The sequence below is a fragment of the Leucoraja erinacea genome, chromosome 2 (assembly GCF_028641065.1).
Source record: "Leucoraja erinacea ecotype New England chromosome 2, Leri_hhj_1, whole genome shotgun sequence".
Lineage (NCBI taxonomy): Eukaryota > Metazoa > Chordata > Chondrichthyes > Rajiformes > Rajidae > Leucoraja > Leucoraja erinaceus.
The window spans coordinates 111,610,965-111,628,967 of NC_073378.1; the positions used below are offsets into that span (position 1 = coordinate 111,610,965).

Sequence of the window (18,003 nt, forward strand, 5' to 3'; positions counted from 1 at the left end):
AATCTGTGTACCCTTTCCAGTTTCATTAAAACTTTCCTGTAATGTAGTGATCAGAATTGTACATAGTGCTCAAGGTGTGGGCTGACAATTGTTTATACATTTCCTGTTTAACCTCTCTGCTTTTAAATTCATTACCTCCGTTCATGCACAGAAAAGTCCCATATGAATTATTTGAACTATTCTGCTGCATTTAAAGGCTGTGGTTTTGCAATCCAGGTTCTATTCATTCCTCCACGCCACTCATTATCCTGCCGTTGTATATTCCCTCATTGTGCCTTCCTAAATGATTTATCTTACAATTCTGGATTAAATTTCATGCCACTTTTCTGTCCATCTGACAAGACATATGCATCTTCCATCAGTCTAAATCTTTCCTCCTACTGTCAACTATACAGCTGGTTTTTTTTATCATCTGTACATTTCTTTATTATGCACCTCACATTTCAATCTAAATCATTAAGATATTCTACACAAAGTAAGTGAGCATTTAGAACCTCATTAATAACAACCTTACAGTCATAAAAACACCTACAGTGCCCTCCATAATGTTAGGGACAAAGACCCATCATTGATTTATTTGCCTCTGTACTCCACAATTTGAGATTTGTAATATAAAAAAAATCACATGTGGTTAAAGTGCACATTGTCAGATTTTAATAAAGGCCATTTTTATACATTTTGGTTTCACCATCTAGAAATTACAGCAGTGTTTATACATAGTCCCCCCATTTCAGGGCACCATAATGTTTGGGATGCAGCAATGTCTTGTAAATGAAAATAGTCTTGTTTGATATTTTGTTGCATATCCTTTGCATGCAATGACTGCTTGAAGTCTGCGATTCATGGACATCACCAGTTGCTGGGTGGCTTCTCTGGTGATGCTCTGCCTGTATTGCAGCCAACTTTAGCATATGCTTGCTTTGGGGGCAAGTCCCCTTCAGTTTTCTCTTCACCATATAAAAGGCATGCTCAATTGGGTTCAGATCGGGTGATTGAGTTGGCCACTCAAGAATTGACCTTTTTTAGCTTTGAAAAACTCCTTTGTTGCAGTATGTTTGGGATCATTGTCTTGCTGCTAAATGAGTTTTGAGGAATTTGTTTGAACTCGAGCAGATATGATGTGTCTATAGACTTCGGAATACAATATGCTACTACCATCAGCAGTTGTATCATCAATGAAGATATGTGAGCCAGTACCTTCAGCCCATGCCATAACACCCCCACCACTGTGTTTCACAGATGAGGTGGTATGCTTTGGATCTTTGGGCAGTTCCTGCTCTCCTCCATACGTTGCTTTTGCCATCACTCTGATATAAGTTAATCATCGTCTCATCTGTCCTCAAGACCTTTTTCCAGAACTGTGGTTGCTCTTTTAAGTACTTCTTGGCAAACTGTAACCTGGCCATCCTATTTTTGCAGCAAACTAATGGTTTGCATCTTGCAGTGTAGCCTCTGTATTTCTGTTCATAAAGTCTTCTCTGAACAGTGGTCATTGACAAATCCACACCTGATTCCTGAAGAGTGTTTCTGATCTGTCGGACAGGTGTTTGGGGATTTTTCTTTATTATAGAGAGAATTCTTCTGCAGTCATCAGCTGCGAAGGTCTTCCTTGGTCTGCCAGTCCCTTTGCAATTCGTAAGCTCACCAGTACTCTCTTTCTTCTTAATGATGTTCCAAACAGTTGATTTTGGTAAGCCTAATGTTTGGCTGATGTCTCTAACAGTGTTATTCTTGTTTCTCAGTCTCATAATGGCTTCTTTGACTTTCATTGGTGATGGAAAGACTGGAGGAAAGACTAGGTGCTGAGAGCTCTCTTATACCTGCATTAAGGAGGCATTTAAACACCTGAGCAAGTACAAACACCTGTGAAGCCATGTGTCCCCATGGTGTCCTGAAATGGGGGGACTATTCATAAACACAGCTGTAATTTCTACATGGTGAAACCAAAATGTATTAAAATATATTCATGTAATTTTCATGTAAGATGGAGAAAAGTACAGTGGAAAGTAAATGTTGTTTTAGGTTGTTATTATTGTGTTACCAGGGAAGAAAATACTAATTGAATATTTGGATTTGTCCATATCTGGATGAACTGTAATAAATACATGCCATAATGGTAATTATATTTTAATATTAATGTATACAGCTTTACCTGCCTATTTCAAACAAGAGCTACAGAATGTGGAAGCAATTGAAGGACACACAGTCACTCTCCACTGTGAACTTTCTAAGCCCAGTGATCCAGTGGAATGGAAAAAGAGACTTGCCGTGGTTCATCCAAGTGACAAGTATGAAATGAGGCAAATTGGTGTCAACGTTGAGATGTTAATCCACAATGTGAAACCAGGAGATGCTGGCAAATATACTTGTTATTCTGGGAATCATCAGACAACAGCGTCCTTAAATGTTACAGGTGATAACACAACTCCTGAAAAACATTCTGCAAATTTATTTTCCATGGGAAAGCATTTTACTTAATAATTGCTACATTCCAATTTCCATTAAGCAATATTTCCTTAAAATAAATGTACAATTATCAAATTATGATTTCTTCACATATTGGACAATTGAATAGTTTTTCTAAAAATTGAGAAACATTATATGAATTTTACGTATATTTGTTAGAGAAAGGAATGTTTCTGAAAGTTTTTTTTATTTTCCAGAACGTGAAATAAAGATAGTTTCTGGTTTAAAGAACACTGATGTGTTTGCTGGTGAGTCGGCCACATTTGAATGTGAGCTCTCAGACAAGGATGTGGAAAATACGCAGTGGTGGCTGGATGGTTCACCCCTTCAGAATAATGATCTGAATGAAATAACTGTTCAAAATGGAAATATTCATACATTGACGCTACAGGGCCTCGGAACCGATGACTCGGGAACAGTGACATTTAAGGCGGGAACTCTTACTTCTTCAGCAAAGTTATTAGTTAAAGGTATTTTTAGATAATAACTACCAACTTTTCTGTCAATGTTCTGTTCATTGATCATCTTTGTAGAATGTGGATGGATTTTATTTTGGAACTAAAAAACTGTAAGGTGGTGAATGTGGAGAGGGTCTGCAGGGGCTGAGTGGTAAAGCTGCACATTTCACATTTTATCAATTGGAGGTCCTGGTGCAGGGTCAGGCGCCATATTGTGGGAACTGGGAGGGCAGCTCCCACAACTGGGAGGGCAGATGGCAGGAGATCCACCAGGGCCTCCAGATGCAGAGATCCAATCGGAGACATACAGGGGTACCAGGATAATTACCGCTCAGTAAATCATGAGCTAAATGCTGAATTTAAGGTCTTGATCTTCAAATACTCTTCCTTAAATAGCTGAAGACATGCTGCTACACAAAAGGCAATGATGAATTTCATTGTTAATGCCTGTCTTAGTTGAATGGGACCTAAGATAAGGGAAGTATTGGGGACCATTTTTTATCTGAGAGCAATGATGTGCAGTGGGCAAATTAGAACAAAATTTGTTTTTTTGCATTTGTAAAGTGTAAAACCCATTCTCTTAAATGCTTTAATGAATGATTCGTTGATGACTTAGAGCTCCACCGACAAACAAATGTGTACTCAAGTATAGTTTGTGAGTTGCACTTTGACAGATTATCCTCACCTTGGCCCTAGAGTGAAAGTAATGTAGGTGGCACAGTTTCTTGTTTATCATGTAGACTAGTTGCACTCCAGCAGGGAGCTTGTTGGAGGCGAGGTGCAGCAGTACATGAAAGTAGTACGAAAAACAATGACTTGCTTGACTCAGGACTGCACTGACATTGGGTTGGTTGATGACCCATTGGCTCATGTATGTAATTTTAATTGATTAATCAGTGGCTGAATAGGAGAAACTGAATATGTTCCAACAGAGTTGTTTTATTTGTTCTAAATTAAGATTCCAGTAGACATCTACTAATATTTAGAACATGTCACCTACAGATAATAAATATATATCCTCATAGAAATTGGTATTACAGCTATCTTACTATTAACTTTAACCTTATTTGTGAGTTTAAAAATATGAAATTTTATGGATGGCAGTTTGCAGTCTACCAGCATCATCTGATCATCTGATCAGTTGAAAAATCAAAATACTATTAGGTGTAATACCAACTAGATCCCACTTGCATTTTATTAAAATAAGGATAATAATCTTTAAACTATTGGAATTTGTTTTGGTGCTGCTGCTAAATCTCCAATGGCATATTGATTAACAGATCCAGCGGTTGAGGTAGTAAGCGAAATGGAAGATGTTACTAGAGAGGAAAATGACACAGCAGAGTTTATCTGTCAGTACTCCAGACCAGTCAAAGCTCTGTGGAGAAGAAATGACAAAGAGATTTTGCCTGATGGTCATCACATAATTATTGACCAAGACTGGAATGTAGCAAAGCTGAAAATCTGTGAACTCACCCCAGCGGACAGTGGGATGTATACTTGTGAAGCTGCTGGAACAAAGGTTGCTGCAGTGCTCAGTGTTCTAGGTGAGCCCTTAAAAAATGTAATGCTTCCCACAATATAATGCACATTTGCTATATCTTTAACATAATTTTAAAATTACAAGTATATTAACAAACCGTATAAAGATAATTATTAATGGAAATTAGAATGATAGACTTTTAAAAACTAGCCTTGGAATCATTTAACCACTTAGTATATTAATTAATCATTCTCATCCTCTCACTAATTCTAAAAACATTGTAGAGATTTGTTTCTAACCCATCATCAGCCTTTAACTAGTTTCATAATCCATAAAATTGCTGATTATTATAATTATCTTAACTTCTGGGAATTGCATTTATTGCTTATTCCTTTTTTGCTTATATTTTAAAACCCAACTTAACACTAAACTGCGCAAGTGCATCTTGTGATAATCAACCTTTATATCTTTAGTTTCCAAAGTAGCAGAGCATTCAAAAAGTTTGTTCTTGAAGACATCAATTTTAAATAAAAGTGAAGAATTCACAGGTATGCCAGCATTGTATGCCAGGGGTATATTATACAAGACTGGTGGCATGAATTTCTGAAAAAGATATATTTGAAGAAGGTCAGGATGGAAATGCTGAATTCATTTATAATGCACATCTACAACAGGAGCTTTGCCAATGGCATAGAGCAGATGGCCTGGAAGAAGTTGATCTTACCCTGAACAACATTTATTTCGATTCCTCGCACTTTCTACAAATCAAATATTTTACCAAGGCCCTCATATGGGCCCTAACTAAGTCGCTTCTTCGATGGCTATGTTGAATAGACCTTGTTCCAAACCTGTCCTGGTGCGAGTCATAGAGTCATACAGTGTGGAAACAGGCTCTTCAGCCAAACTTGCGCACACCAGCCAACACGTCCCATCTACACTAGTCCCACTTGCCTGCATTTGGCCAATATCCCTCTAAAACCTGTCCTATCCATGTACCTGTCTAAATGTTTCTTAAACGTTACGATAATACCTGCCTCAGCGACCTCCTAGGCATCTCGTTCCATATATCCACCACCCTTTGTGTAAAAATGTTACCCCTCAGGTTCCTATTAAATCTTTGCCCCCCACCTTAAACCTATGTCCTCTGGTTCTCAATTTCCCAACTCTGGACAAGAGACTCTGTTTATCTACCTGATCTATTCCTCTCAAGATCACCCCCTCATCATCCTGCACTCCAGGTCCTAAGCTGCTCAACATCTCCCTATAGCTCAGGTCCTCGAGTCCTGGCAACATCCTTGTAAAATCTCCTCTGCACCCTTTCCAGCTTGTTTCACAACTTGTTTCTTTCAGCATTTTGCAGGAATCATTTCTGACTGAGATGGTGTTCTTTATTTGGCAAAGGAGACAGTAAGATTATAGATCAATTGGAAATTTGAGCAGAGAAATTACAGACGGAGTTTAATTTGGACAAGTGTAAGTTGATCCATTTTGGGGGTCAACTGCAAGATGAAAGTATACAGTAAATGGTTGGGTCTGTATGAGCAATGATATCCAGAGGGATATCGGAGTGAAAGTACATAGTTCCCTGAAAATGGCAATACAAATGGATAGGGTGATCAAGAAGGCATACACCTGCTTGCCTTCAGCGGTCAGGACATTGAATTTAAAAGTTAGCAAGTCAAGTTACAATTGTATATAACTTTGGTTAGGCCACATTTGGAGTATTGTGCGCAGTCTATGTTGCTATATTACAGAAAGGATGGGGTAGCTTAGGAGTGGGTGAAGAAAATTAACCAGGATGTTAGCTGGTTTAAATTGTATTAGTTAACGAAAGATGGGACAAATGTGGTTTGTGTTTTCTGAATCATTGGAGGCTGAGGGTATAGAACATCAAACAATACATCACAGCAACGTGCCCCTTGACCATGATGTCAGTGCCAACCATTGTACCAATTTAAACTAATTTAACCTATGCATCCCAGTATTCAATATTTCCAATCTGAGAAAAAAGGTTCTGACTATTTACCCTTTATGCACCTCATAATTTTGTTATACTTCAATCAAGTCACCCCTCTAGAGAAAATAATCCAAGTTTAACCAAACTTATTTATAGCTAATAGTCCCTAATCCAGTTAACACTCTGGTGAGCAAATAAAAAGGTGCTGGGGTAAGTCAACAAACCAGGCAGCATCTGTCAAGGGAAATGGACAGGCAGTGAATCAGGTCAGGACTCTTTTTCAGATGTTGTTCCTTCAGTCAAGAAGAGACACAAAACAAAGCATGGTCTATCGATTTCCCACCTCAGATACTGGCTGCCTTGCTAACTGTGTTCAACACTTTGTGTTTTGATCAAGACTCCAGCATCAGCAGTTTCTTGTGCCCACAAGAACCTGTTTGCACCCTCCCCAAAGCCCCCATGTCTTTCCTGTAATTCAACAGCCAGAACTGCACAAAGTACTCTGCACATGTACATAACTGCACATACAGGTTTTATACTGTTGCAACATTATTATGCTCCAGTCTATACTTAATTTCCATTATGATGAATGCAAAAATGCTAAATGGCAACTCTATTATCCTATAAATTTTCCATTTACAGGAGTTATAGACTTGCAACTGAATATCCATCTATATCAATGCTCCTCAGAGCCCTACCATATGCTTACATTTAATCTCCTAAAGTCTAACATCTCATGCTTGTCCAGATTAAACTCCATCTATAATTTCTATTCTGTGTTATCACCATGATTACTCTGGTTTCATCCTATCAGAGATATCCCCCATCTTCCCTGCAGCTAAATGATTTTCTTTTGTCTCCTTCCAGATTCTGATGAATATCATTGACCTGAAGCATTTCCTCCGTTTCTCTTTCCTTAGGTTAAACCTGACCTATTGGGTGTTTCCTACAATTTCTATTTTTATTTTAGATTTCCAGCAACTGCATTTTATTTGTTTTTTTACTAACATGTTCTCACTATCCCATTTTAGTTAAAGGATCTTTGCCTCAGATGTAAACTGCTTCACTTTCCAGAGATGCTTCCACCCCTGCTGAGTGTGGATTTTTTTTTTGTCATTTAATTTTAATATTCACTTTTTAATGTTAAAAAACATTTTATGCGGACCAATAATGGCGTTGCCTTGAGAAACAGCCACTGGTCTTCCTCATCTGTCATCTGTTGTTCTTCAGCAAGTGCTGTAGAGTTAGGGGATGGGCACTTGGTGCAGACAACCCGGAGGGTGAGGCTGGTTCATTCTTCTCACATCTAGACGGGGAAACATCAAAGGAATGGCTTCTACCAGTCCACCAAAGCCCTTAACCAAAGAGTTCGGCTTAACCCTAAAAACCCTGCAGGCGTCGTACCATGCTCACCCACTGTCTGCCATGGGCACCACGTGCTGATCCCTTCTCATGCACAATGCTGGCATTGCCTCACTATCTCTCCATCATCTTGCTCTTCTTTTCAGTCTGAGGGGAGTGGAGAGCAGCACACGGCTCTGATGGACCAAGGCAAAACAATGCTGTTGGATATTGCAGAATTCATAATCTCCACAAAATCATGACTTTTGAATCTTACCATTGCAGAAATACATTTTCTGAATACAATGAACAATTGTGGTACTCCAAATCAGAAATTGGATTTTGAGTTCATTCACTGTTGTGATATGAACAATGCAGGTGATGTTGCAAAGGAAGATGAGAGAATTATGTGCTAACTTGGCATCCTTGGCTGGTTCCTGGAGAATTCTGGGGGTGGTGAAGGTTAGAGTTTGGAGAGGATTGTTAGTTTGGACTGGGGTCTGTGATATAGAAAGCATTTTTGAAAAGATTCTCTGTATTTGGTCTTAAATGAGATTCCAGAATGGGATTAGCCTGAGAACAGGCATAAATTATATGGGTCAAATAGCCTCCTTCTAATGTTGTAAAAATATATAAGAATTATGAATCTCTTTGTTGCCGTTGGAATCAAATGTCTTTCTCCTTCATTCTGCTGAGAGATGAAGCTGTTGTTTTGAAGAAGTAACCCTTAATAACCTTTCTGGTTACCTTACTACTCTTCTTGCTCCTGCCCTTCTTCAGTTTGGGTCTTGAGGTCTGCATGCTGCTCTTCTGACACCAGCTGCTCTCTTCAGACTGCTTGGTTGTACAACACACCAGCACATAAAGCTGAAATCTTCACACCTTTTTGAGCATATACTGCAGAGCACTCCCAGATGCTGCGTGTACCAGAATATTATTTGCAAAATGCCATAAGAAGACTAGGTGTGGTGAAAAATGACAGTGTATGTCATTTTGCAAATGAGATTCTGGTGTGTGCAGCAGTCTGCTGCAGATGGGGTGGTGAAAAAGGTACATGGCATACTTGGCATCATCAGCCGAGGCATTGAGTGAAAGAGTTAAGGGGCTGTCCCACTGCGGCGACCTAATTCAAGAGTTTTTAGGAGAGTTTGAAAAAATGCCATGTTGAAGACCTCCTTCGACCTCCTCCGACTATGTTGAAGACCAGCTTTGATTAGCTTCGGGAAAATTGGACTCCGAATAGTGGAGAGTGAAGACGACCTCCTTCGATCTCCTTTGACCTCCCTTCGACTATGTTGAAAACTATCTACGACTACCTTTGACTACCTTCGATTATCTTCGACTACCCTCGATTACCTACGGATAACATGCCGACCTATTACGACCTACTTCGACTAAACCTATGAGTAAAAAAAGTATTGATTTTTTTCCATGGCGACCTTTTTTTACTCGCGGGCATTTTTCAACATGTTGAAAAATACGCCGCAACCGAGCTGAGGCCTTGAGTACATGGGAACTACTCTGGAGCATGAAGGAGAGTTACAAAGACCTCCTAGGACCTCGTGTCGACCATGCTGCGAGTATGAGTCGAGGGCAAACTCGCAAGAACTCGCAGGTTAGGTCGCCGCAGTGGGACAGCCCCTTAAGGACGTCATGCTCCAGTTTTACAAAAGTTGGTTACTCTGCATTGGTGTATTGTGGTTCTGGTTGCCACACTACAAGAAAGATGTGTCTAAGTTGGGAAGGGTACAGAAAAGATCCACAATAATGTTTTTGGATAAAACGGTTAAATTATAAAGAGATTGGATAGATCGGACATCTGGACAGTTATTGAATGAGTAGAGCACAGTAGGATATGGAATTAATGGTGGCAGGTGGCATTGATATAGATGGGTATAATGATCAGCATATGGCCTGTTTCCATAATGTATAACTTTATGACTCGAGGACTAATTTGTACTGCCTGAGATGCCACATTTCCCTTACTCATTCCTCATCTTTGCATAAATACAGTTCCTGAACAGCATCAAATGGGAAAAACTTGCAGTGACAATTTACAAAGATGCAGAGATGGGGAAATTGAGTCATACTGGCTTTGACCTCAATGGAGAAAGCAGTCCAGCTATAAGAGTGACTAAAGGCCTTTATCTGCATTTCACGTATCTCAATGATGACAGCCTTGTAAGATCTGTGCATGCATGTGCATTGGTTTTCATGGATGTCTAGGTAAGAGGTGATATGACTGAAGAGTATGAGACAAAGTTCTGTGAATATAGGCATGTCTTTGACACCTGTGCTGAAATCCTTGACCTGTGCATTGTCATTGCCATTAGGATGCCTCCAGTAATAGATTGCTGCCAGTAGTCAACACAGAGATATTTACTTGTTGTGCACTGGTTCACTTGCATTTGAGCAAGTGAACCAGTCTGTGTTTGGAAAGCTTTTGGAGAAGATCTTTATGGGCTTGTCCCACTTAAGCGATTATTCAAGCGACTGCCAGCGACTGTCAAGTTGTAGCCGGTTGCTGAAAACCCAGCGAATGGAACGGCAATTGTCAGAGTGGAACACACATCGCTTCCTTCACCTGCCAGTTATGCAATCATATCCCTAGTGGGCTGTCCCACTTAGGCGACTTTTTAGGCGACTACAGGTCGCCGCATGGTCACCACATGTTCGCGGGTCGTGGCCGGGGAGTTGCCTTCATGGTAGTTCCAGCATTCTTGGAACTAGTCGCGTCTACATTCTGGCCGCCGTTTATTTTTCAACATGTTGAAAATGAATGAAACCACGATGAACAGGAAGGTTGGCGCTGTAATTAAGACAGTGAAAGTACAGTGTACGGGAAGGGTCACTTCCTTTAAAAGAGGGGGGGGGGGGGGGGGGAGAAGTCCCTTACAGTCATTGTCCTATACAGGGACACATGACAATAAACTCACTTGAACTTGAAGGGGAAGACAAGGTGGGGAGAAGGAGTGGAGACAACTTTTAAGAAGCCAGAGATACACTGCTATGAAGCTCGGCATATATGAACATTACCGGTGGGTTATGCTTGGTTCTGAAAACGACTGTTTATGGGTTTTTTTCCCAATGAGCCAATGAAATTCACCGGTCAGCACCAGCGACAACCTACGAGAACCTACGACCTCCTGGCAACCCACTACCACTGCACCTATGGCACGAGAATTCTCGCCACTCTCCATGACGGCTTCATTCATTTTCAACATGTTGAAAAATAAACGGCGACCGGAATGGAGCCGCGACTAGTTCCGAGAATGCGGGAACTACCATGAAGGCAACTCCCCGGCCACCACCCACGAACATGTGGTGACCATGCAGCGACCTGTAGGCGCCTGAGTGGGGCAGGTCCATTAGGGATATGATTTACTTACATTTGGAAAAGAGTGGGCAAATTAGGGACAGTAAGCATGTCGGGCAGATCATGACTTACAAACTTGATTGTTCTTTGAAGAAGTAATGATGATGATTGATAAGGGTAGGGCAGTGGATGTTGTCTAGATGGACATTAGTATGGCATTTAACAAGGTCTAGAAAAGTAAGATGCATGCGATCCAGGGTGATTGGTAATTTGCATTCAGAACTAGCTTACACCTCGAAGACCAGGTAACGATGGAAGGGTGTAATTCGCACTGGATGTCTGTGAGCAGTGGTGTTTAGCAGAGATCAAAGCTGGGACCTCTTTTGCATGTTATAGATATAATGACCTGGATGAAAATGTGGATGAGTTAAATAGTAGATTTGCAGACAACGTACAATGCTGGAGCTGAGACAGTGAAGAAGACAGTCCAAGGATGCAGCAGAATAGTTTAATACGTATGAGTATCAGATGTTACACTTTGGGAGATCAAATATAAGGCAAAAGTATACTGTTACATACTATAGGTCCCTTAACACCATTGATGTAAAGAGAGATTTTGTCGTCCAAGTCCATAGCTCCCTGATATTAACAATACAAGTAGGTAGATTGGCAAAGGTGTATGATATGCTTGCTTTCCTCATTTGCCGCATTGAGACTAAGAGCTAAGAAGTCTTTATAAAACTTTGTTTAGGCCGTGTTTGGAGTGTTGTCTACTGTTATGGTTAGCCATTACAATAGACGTGGAGGCTTTGGAGAGGATGCTGAAGAGGTTTGCCAGTTACTGCATTTATTAGGGTATTATTTATAAGAAGAGATTTGTATTATTTATAAGAAGAGACAAACTGGAGTGTCAGAAGCTGAGAGGAGGCCTCAGTATAAAATTATGAGAGGCATAGATAGGGTAGACAGAACCTTTATCACAAGGTGGAAAAGTCAAATATTAGGGAGCATATCAGTAAGATGAGAGGAGATGTGTGAGGTAAGATATTTTACTGATAGTGGGAGGTCCCTTTTCTTTTTCTGCAGGAGTAATGTTGGAAGCAGATACGATAGTGGTATTTAAGAGGCTTAGAAAGGCATATGAATTAGCAGGAATTGGAGGAATATAGAGAATGTGCAGGCAGACGAGAATAGCTTAAGTAGACATGATGTTTAGCACAGACAACTTTGACTAAAGGGCCTGCTAATGTGCTATACTGTTCGATTTTCTCTCTACTCTTTGATGTAACATTAATGTTCAATATTAGTTTTGATTCCACCCAGTGACTTCAATTTATGTTGATTTGGATGGAAATGAGGGGTGTTGAGTGAGTGACGGTTGCACAAATTATCATATTATTGCAGCATGAATGGCACCAGAAAAACATCAAATGCACTAACATTCCCAGTGCACAGAAATGCCAAGTCCACTACTTTGCTTGGAATGATTGTTAGGACAGGATTAATTTGTTCAAGTATAGCACAAAATTGGGTGCTATGTGATCTAATATCTGGATCGTACAGTTAGGATTTGTTCACAGGATAAAGATGATAAAAATCTTCCCAAGATATTGCTGAAGAGTGAAAGACAAAAATATGATATGCACATATTTTTCTGAGGGTGGTCCTGAGATACTTTGTTGGACAGAGTGAAGGTACTTTTATTCAGCGCATCCTACCTAGGCCCTCCCTACATATTTGATTCTTAAATGATCTAGCAAGCCATTCAGTTCAAACACAATCAGGATTGGACAAAAAATACTCGCCTTACCAGCGAGGCACAAATTCCAAGTTTTGCAAGTGCAATCCTTCATTTTGAGGAACACAAGATTGATTAAAAGGTATGGTATTAAAAGATGACGGATTTTAAAGATAAAGCCATTGTTACCCTAATGTACTATTCAAAAAAATAATGGTTTGAATTGCTGTATTTCTTTTAATTAGCAAAGCACCCTGATATTCTTGAAGGACTAGAGAATGTAGATGCGGTGGAAGGTGGTGAAGCTCTGTTTGAATGCTCCTTGTCCAGACCGGAGATACATTATTATAAGTGGCTGAAGGACGATGTCCCCATAACACAAACTGAAAACCAAGAAACAGCAGTCCTCGAAGCTGGAAGACGGCATATCTTACTCCTAAAGAACTTAATTCCATCTGACAGTTGTCAAGTGAGCTTCGTGTCTGGAAATGCCATGTCCTCAGCATATCTAAATGTTAAAGGTAAGAAGAGCATCCATGTTGTAAAAATCTGCTTTGGGAAAACTAATCACCTGAAAGTTATCTTTAATAATTACAGCAATAGGAGCAAAAATATACTGGTTCTTTCCAAGTAGTTAAAACATTACAATGTTGAACATTTATTGATGTTTAAGATTCCATTTCCTATGGTCTACTAATTAAATATTTTTTTAATTCATTAACTTGCTTACCTATTTTACAATGTAAATTTGATTTGATGCCCACGTGTTTATTTCTTATGTGTAGGATGGCATATTAGCATTTTGAACACTTTGAGAGATACTGAAGTGGTACAAGGAAATCACGCGGAATTTGAATGTGTATTGAGCGAAGTGGTCCCTATTACTGAAGTGAGCTGGTATCTGAATGAAACTGAAATCAAAACTAATGAACATTGGGAAACAAAGGCAGAGAGAAACGTTTACAAACTCATTCTGAAAAATGCCCAATTTATTCATTCTGGAGAAATAACATTTGCTTCAAAAGATGTCATTGCTTCAGCAAAATTAGCTATTCTTGGTAAGATATGAGACATTGCCATCAATTAAATCATGAAAAATGGAAACTTTGCACTCCTTCTTTTATTCCAGAGGTTTCTGATTGGTGTTTGGACTGTTTGAATCCCTAATATGTGAACTTTTGTAGCTCACTCAGTTTTGTTAATTGTGATCCTACAGATTTGCATATCTCTCTCTCTCTCTCTCTCTCTCTCTCTCCCTCTCTCTCTCTCTCTCTCTCTCTCTCTCTCTCTCTCTCTCTCTCTCTCTCTCTCTCTCTCTCTCTCTCTCTCTCTCTCTCTCTCTCTCTCTCTCTCTCTCTCTCTCTCTCTCTCTTTCTCTCTCTCTCTCTCTCTCTCTCTCTCTTTCTCATTTCCTCTCACTATTCTCCACTGATCAAACAATTAAAATGTACTTAAAGGAAAAGGACTTCACCATGTTTTTCTTCAAAAATAAAACTGAAAAAAGATCAGAAAATAAAATTGAATTAAGTGATGCTATTTTTAAAAATATAGTATTTAAACATTTTCATTACATTTTGACCTTTTAATTATATGAAAGAAGCATTTCAGGTGTTGACTAAAATTAAATTATCTTGACAGTTTAATATTGTGCTTATTAGCGAGCTTGTGTAGTTATTATTGATCGTGCTAAAAATCTCAGCAGGGACATTGGACAAGAGATATATTACTTTTTCTTTATATTTTCATCATCACAAAATGCAGTCAGCAGTATAATAATTAGACATACAACTGATCAAGAAACAAAATAAATGACGTTGCACTGCACAGAACATGTAATAGATGCATGAACTAGTGTTATTCAATTATTTTGCTACACAGAAGTACAGCAAATAATTTAGCCAATTTGTAATTGTTTGGTTAAAATTCCAAATACATAACTATAAAATGGTAATACTATGATTTCAACCCTGAAATCTCTAAATAGTTCAAAGAAATAAGGATAAAAATCTAGGCAGCAGGAGTAAAGTGCTGAATAAAAACAGAATATGATGAAAATGCTCAGCACCCCAGGTAGCTTTATATGTAGCTACCACAACATAAAAATTCAATTCCTAGAATATGGTTTAGACATTCTTGGTTGCAAGATATTTTTATGCAGAGAGTTTAATAATTATAGTTTAATTATAGTTTATATGTTTATATTTAAGTGTAGTGTATTTAAAATCTATGTCTTAAAATGTATTTATTGTTATTTTTTTAAGATGCTTTCTGTGCATGCCAAAATATTTGATAGCTTGTCCATCGAATGAAGGCGGACAAATGCAATTTGTTCATATTAGTGATAGCAATACTTATGTTTTGTTTTTTCACCAATTAATATTATGTTTGAATTTTATTTGTGTAATTACTGTTTCAGGGACTCAAGGTAATTATGACTCTAACTCACCTCTATAGGTCCTCCTGATCCTCCTGAAGATCCAGAGATTGCCAGAAAGAATCACCAGTCAGTCACCTTGTCTTGGTTTCCACCACTCAGTGATGGCGGCAGTGTTATACAAGGCTATCATGTTGAGATGAAACCTCATGACAGTGACTGCTGGTTGCAATGTAACACAAAAGCAATTGAAGAGACAGAGTTCACTGTTGATAATCTGGTACCAGGCACTGGATACAGATTCCGTGTTTCGGCTCTGAATTGTGTTGGTGCTGGTGAACCTGTTCATTTGCCACAGACAGTTTTGCTGGGTGAGAAATGCAAATGCATACCAGTTGCATGTTCTTTATTATTTTACAGTTAAACAGACTATAACAGAACCTTGATTCTTTAGCAATTTAAAATTGGTAATTTACTTAACTCAGAACTAGAATTTTGAAACACATGGCCTCCCCTGACATGTTCTTCCACCAATTGTACTTGGATATTAGCTATCTGACAAGTACTTGAATCTTAAATATATATTTTTAGCAATTGAGTAGTTGCCTTAGTTAAAAGAAGGTTATGGGATTTTACATTTATATGCTTTTGATTTCTTTAAACAATTTCAGCAAAACCATCCATATATCCTATGGAAAATTAAAAAAACATAAAATGCTGGAAATACTCAACAGGAATACTCAGCATGCCAGGCAGCAGCAAACCTGGGCAAAGCCCGGACCCATCTTCAGACTGATTTTGGGGGGTGGGGAGGGGGGGGGGAGGAGTGCTGGAAAAGAGGTGCTGAACAAAGCTTGGCCAGTGATGGGTAGGTACAGATGAGGGGGAATTTGATTGGCAGATGAGTAAAATAATCAAACCACTCTCACCCGTATACACCTATCACTAGCCAGACTTTGTTCCACTCCCACCTCTATTCCAGCTTTCCCCCCCCACTATAATCAATCTGTAGGGTCCTGAACCGAAACGTTGCCTGTCCATTTCCTCCAGAGATGTTGCCTGACCCACTGACTTATTACAGCAAGATAGAAAACAAAAAAAGACACAGTGTTGAAACTCAGTGGGTCACATACCATCTCTGGAGAACATGGAAAAGTGATATTTTGATTCTCAGGGCCTCCTTGACCTCATCTTTCTGATATTCTCTTCTCCACCTTTTTTTGCAATTTAAAATCTTTTTTTTTGCAATCAAGCATCTATCTACAAGATAGAAAACAAGTTAGTTTTCTATACTACTGGAGCAGCTTGTGCAACTACATTGTTCCATTCAAAATTTTAAAAGTACTGCCAAGATTTTACTTTTGGCTTGTGAGTTCTAATTTTGCTAGATTAAATGATTTCAAATTGGTCTATTTTAGATTGCAGTATCCTTATCCCTGGTTCTGTTTGAGAAAATCTATATTTCATAAATGACAGGGAAATGATAAATTGCTAAATTATTGCATATTTCCATTCATCATGGAACAGTATTGACACTTTAGTCCTACAGTATTGGCAGTTTAGCCCATGAGCCCTGTGCTGCCCATGTTGCCAATCTAATCTTGTCTGCCTGCACATGGTCCATATCCCTCTATTCCCTACCTATTCATTTGACAGTCTAAATGCTTCTCAAATGCAGTTATCATATTTGCTTCTATCATCATTCCTGGCAGTGCTTCCAGGCAACTACCATTCTCTGTGTAAAATACTATCTTGTACTCCTTTAAATGTTCCCCTCTTACCTTAAAACTATACCTCTATTATTTGACCTTTTTACCTTTGGATAAAGACTCTGACTATGCCCCTTTTAATATTATAACCTTCTCTAAGTTAGCCTTCGATGGTGCAGCAAAAGCAATCCAGGTTTGTCCAAGATCTCATTATAACTAGTACCCTCCAATCCAGGCATCAAAGTGGTAAACCTCTTGTGCATCCTCTGAAGAAAATGCATGCGAATTTTCCACATTCTAGCTATACTGTTTGACCAGAACTGAACACCCATATGTGGCCTAACACATTTTATCCAGCTGTAATTTGCACATATTGCCCTGACCGATGAAGGCCAGATGCCTTCTTTCCCACCCTGCCCACTTGTTTTGACATTTATGGGGAACAATGGACTTGCACTCCAAGATACCTCTGGACACCAGTGTTTATAAAGGGTCTGTCATTTACTGTATACATTCCTCTTGCATTTGCCCCTCAAAATGCTTCAATTTACTTGGCTGGATTAAACTCTATTTGCCAATACTCTGTAAATATGTCCAACTGATTTATATAATGTTGTATTAATCGACAACCTTCCTCACTATCCATAATTTTACCAATTTTCCTATTGTCTGCAGAATTACAGCACATTCCAAACACCAAGTACTTGTGTGAAAAATGTGCCCCTCAAATTCCAATTAAACCACCTGCCTCTTAACTAAAACCAATGCCCTCTAGATTTATACACCCCTACATGGGAAATGCACTCTGGCTATCTACCTATCTACACATCTCATAATTGTATATATCTCTATCATGCCACCTTCATCCTCCTTTGCTCCAGGAAAAAAGCAGACCCAGTTTATCTAATGTCTCTTTATAACACAGTAGACAATAGGTGCAGGAGCAGGCCATTTGGCCCTTCGAACCAGCACCACCATTCAATGTGATCATGGCTGATCATCTCCAATCAGTACCCTGTTCCTGCCTTTCCCCCATATCCTCTGACTCCGCTATCATTAAGATCTCTATCTAACTCTCTCTTGAAAGTATCCAGAGAACCAGCCTCCACCGCTCTCAGAGCCAGAGAATTCCACAGACTCACAACTCTCTGTGAGAAAAAG

General features: G+C 39.1%; 1 protein-coding gene across 1 annotated transcript in view; it reads left to right on the top strand.

Moving 5' to 3' along the window:
* LOC129706003 (obscurin-like) overlaps window positions 1–18,003 on the top strand; it is a 395,075-nt gene that overhangs the window by 235,123 nt on the left and 141,949 nt on the right. The window contains 6 exon segments of the mRNA XM_055649977.1: window positions 2,147–2,413; window positions 2,664–2,936; window positions 4,205–4,471; window positions 13,005–13,280; window positions 13,545–13,817; window positions 15,214–15,504. Of these exon segments, the coding sequence (XP_055505952.1) occupies window positions 2,147–2,413; window positions 2,664–2,936; window positions 4,205–4,471; window positions 13,005–13,280; window positions 13,545–13,817; window positions 15,214–15,504 (1,647 nt within the window).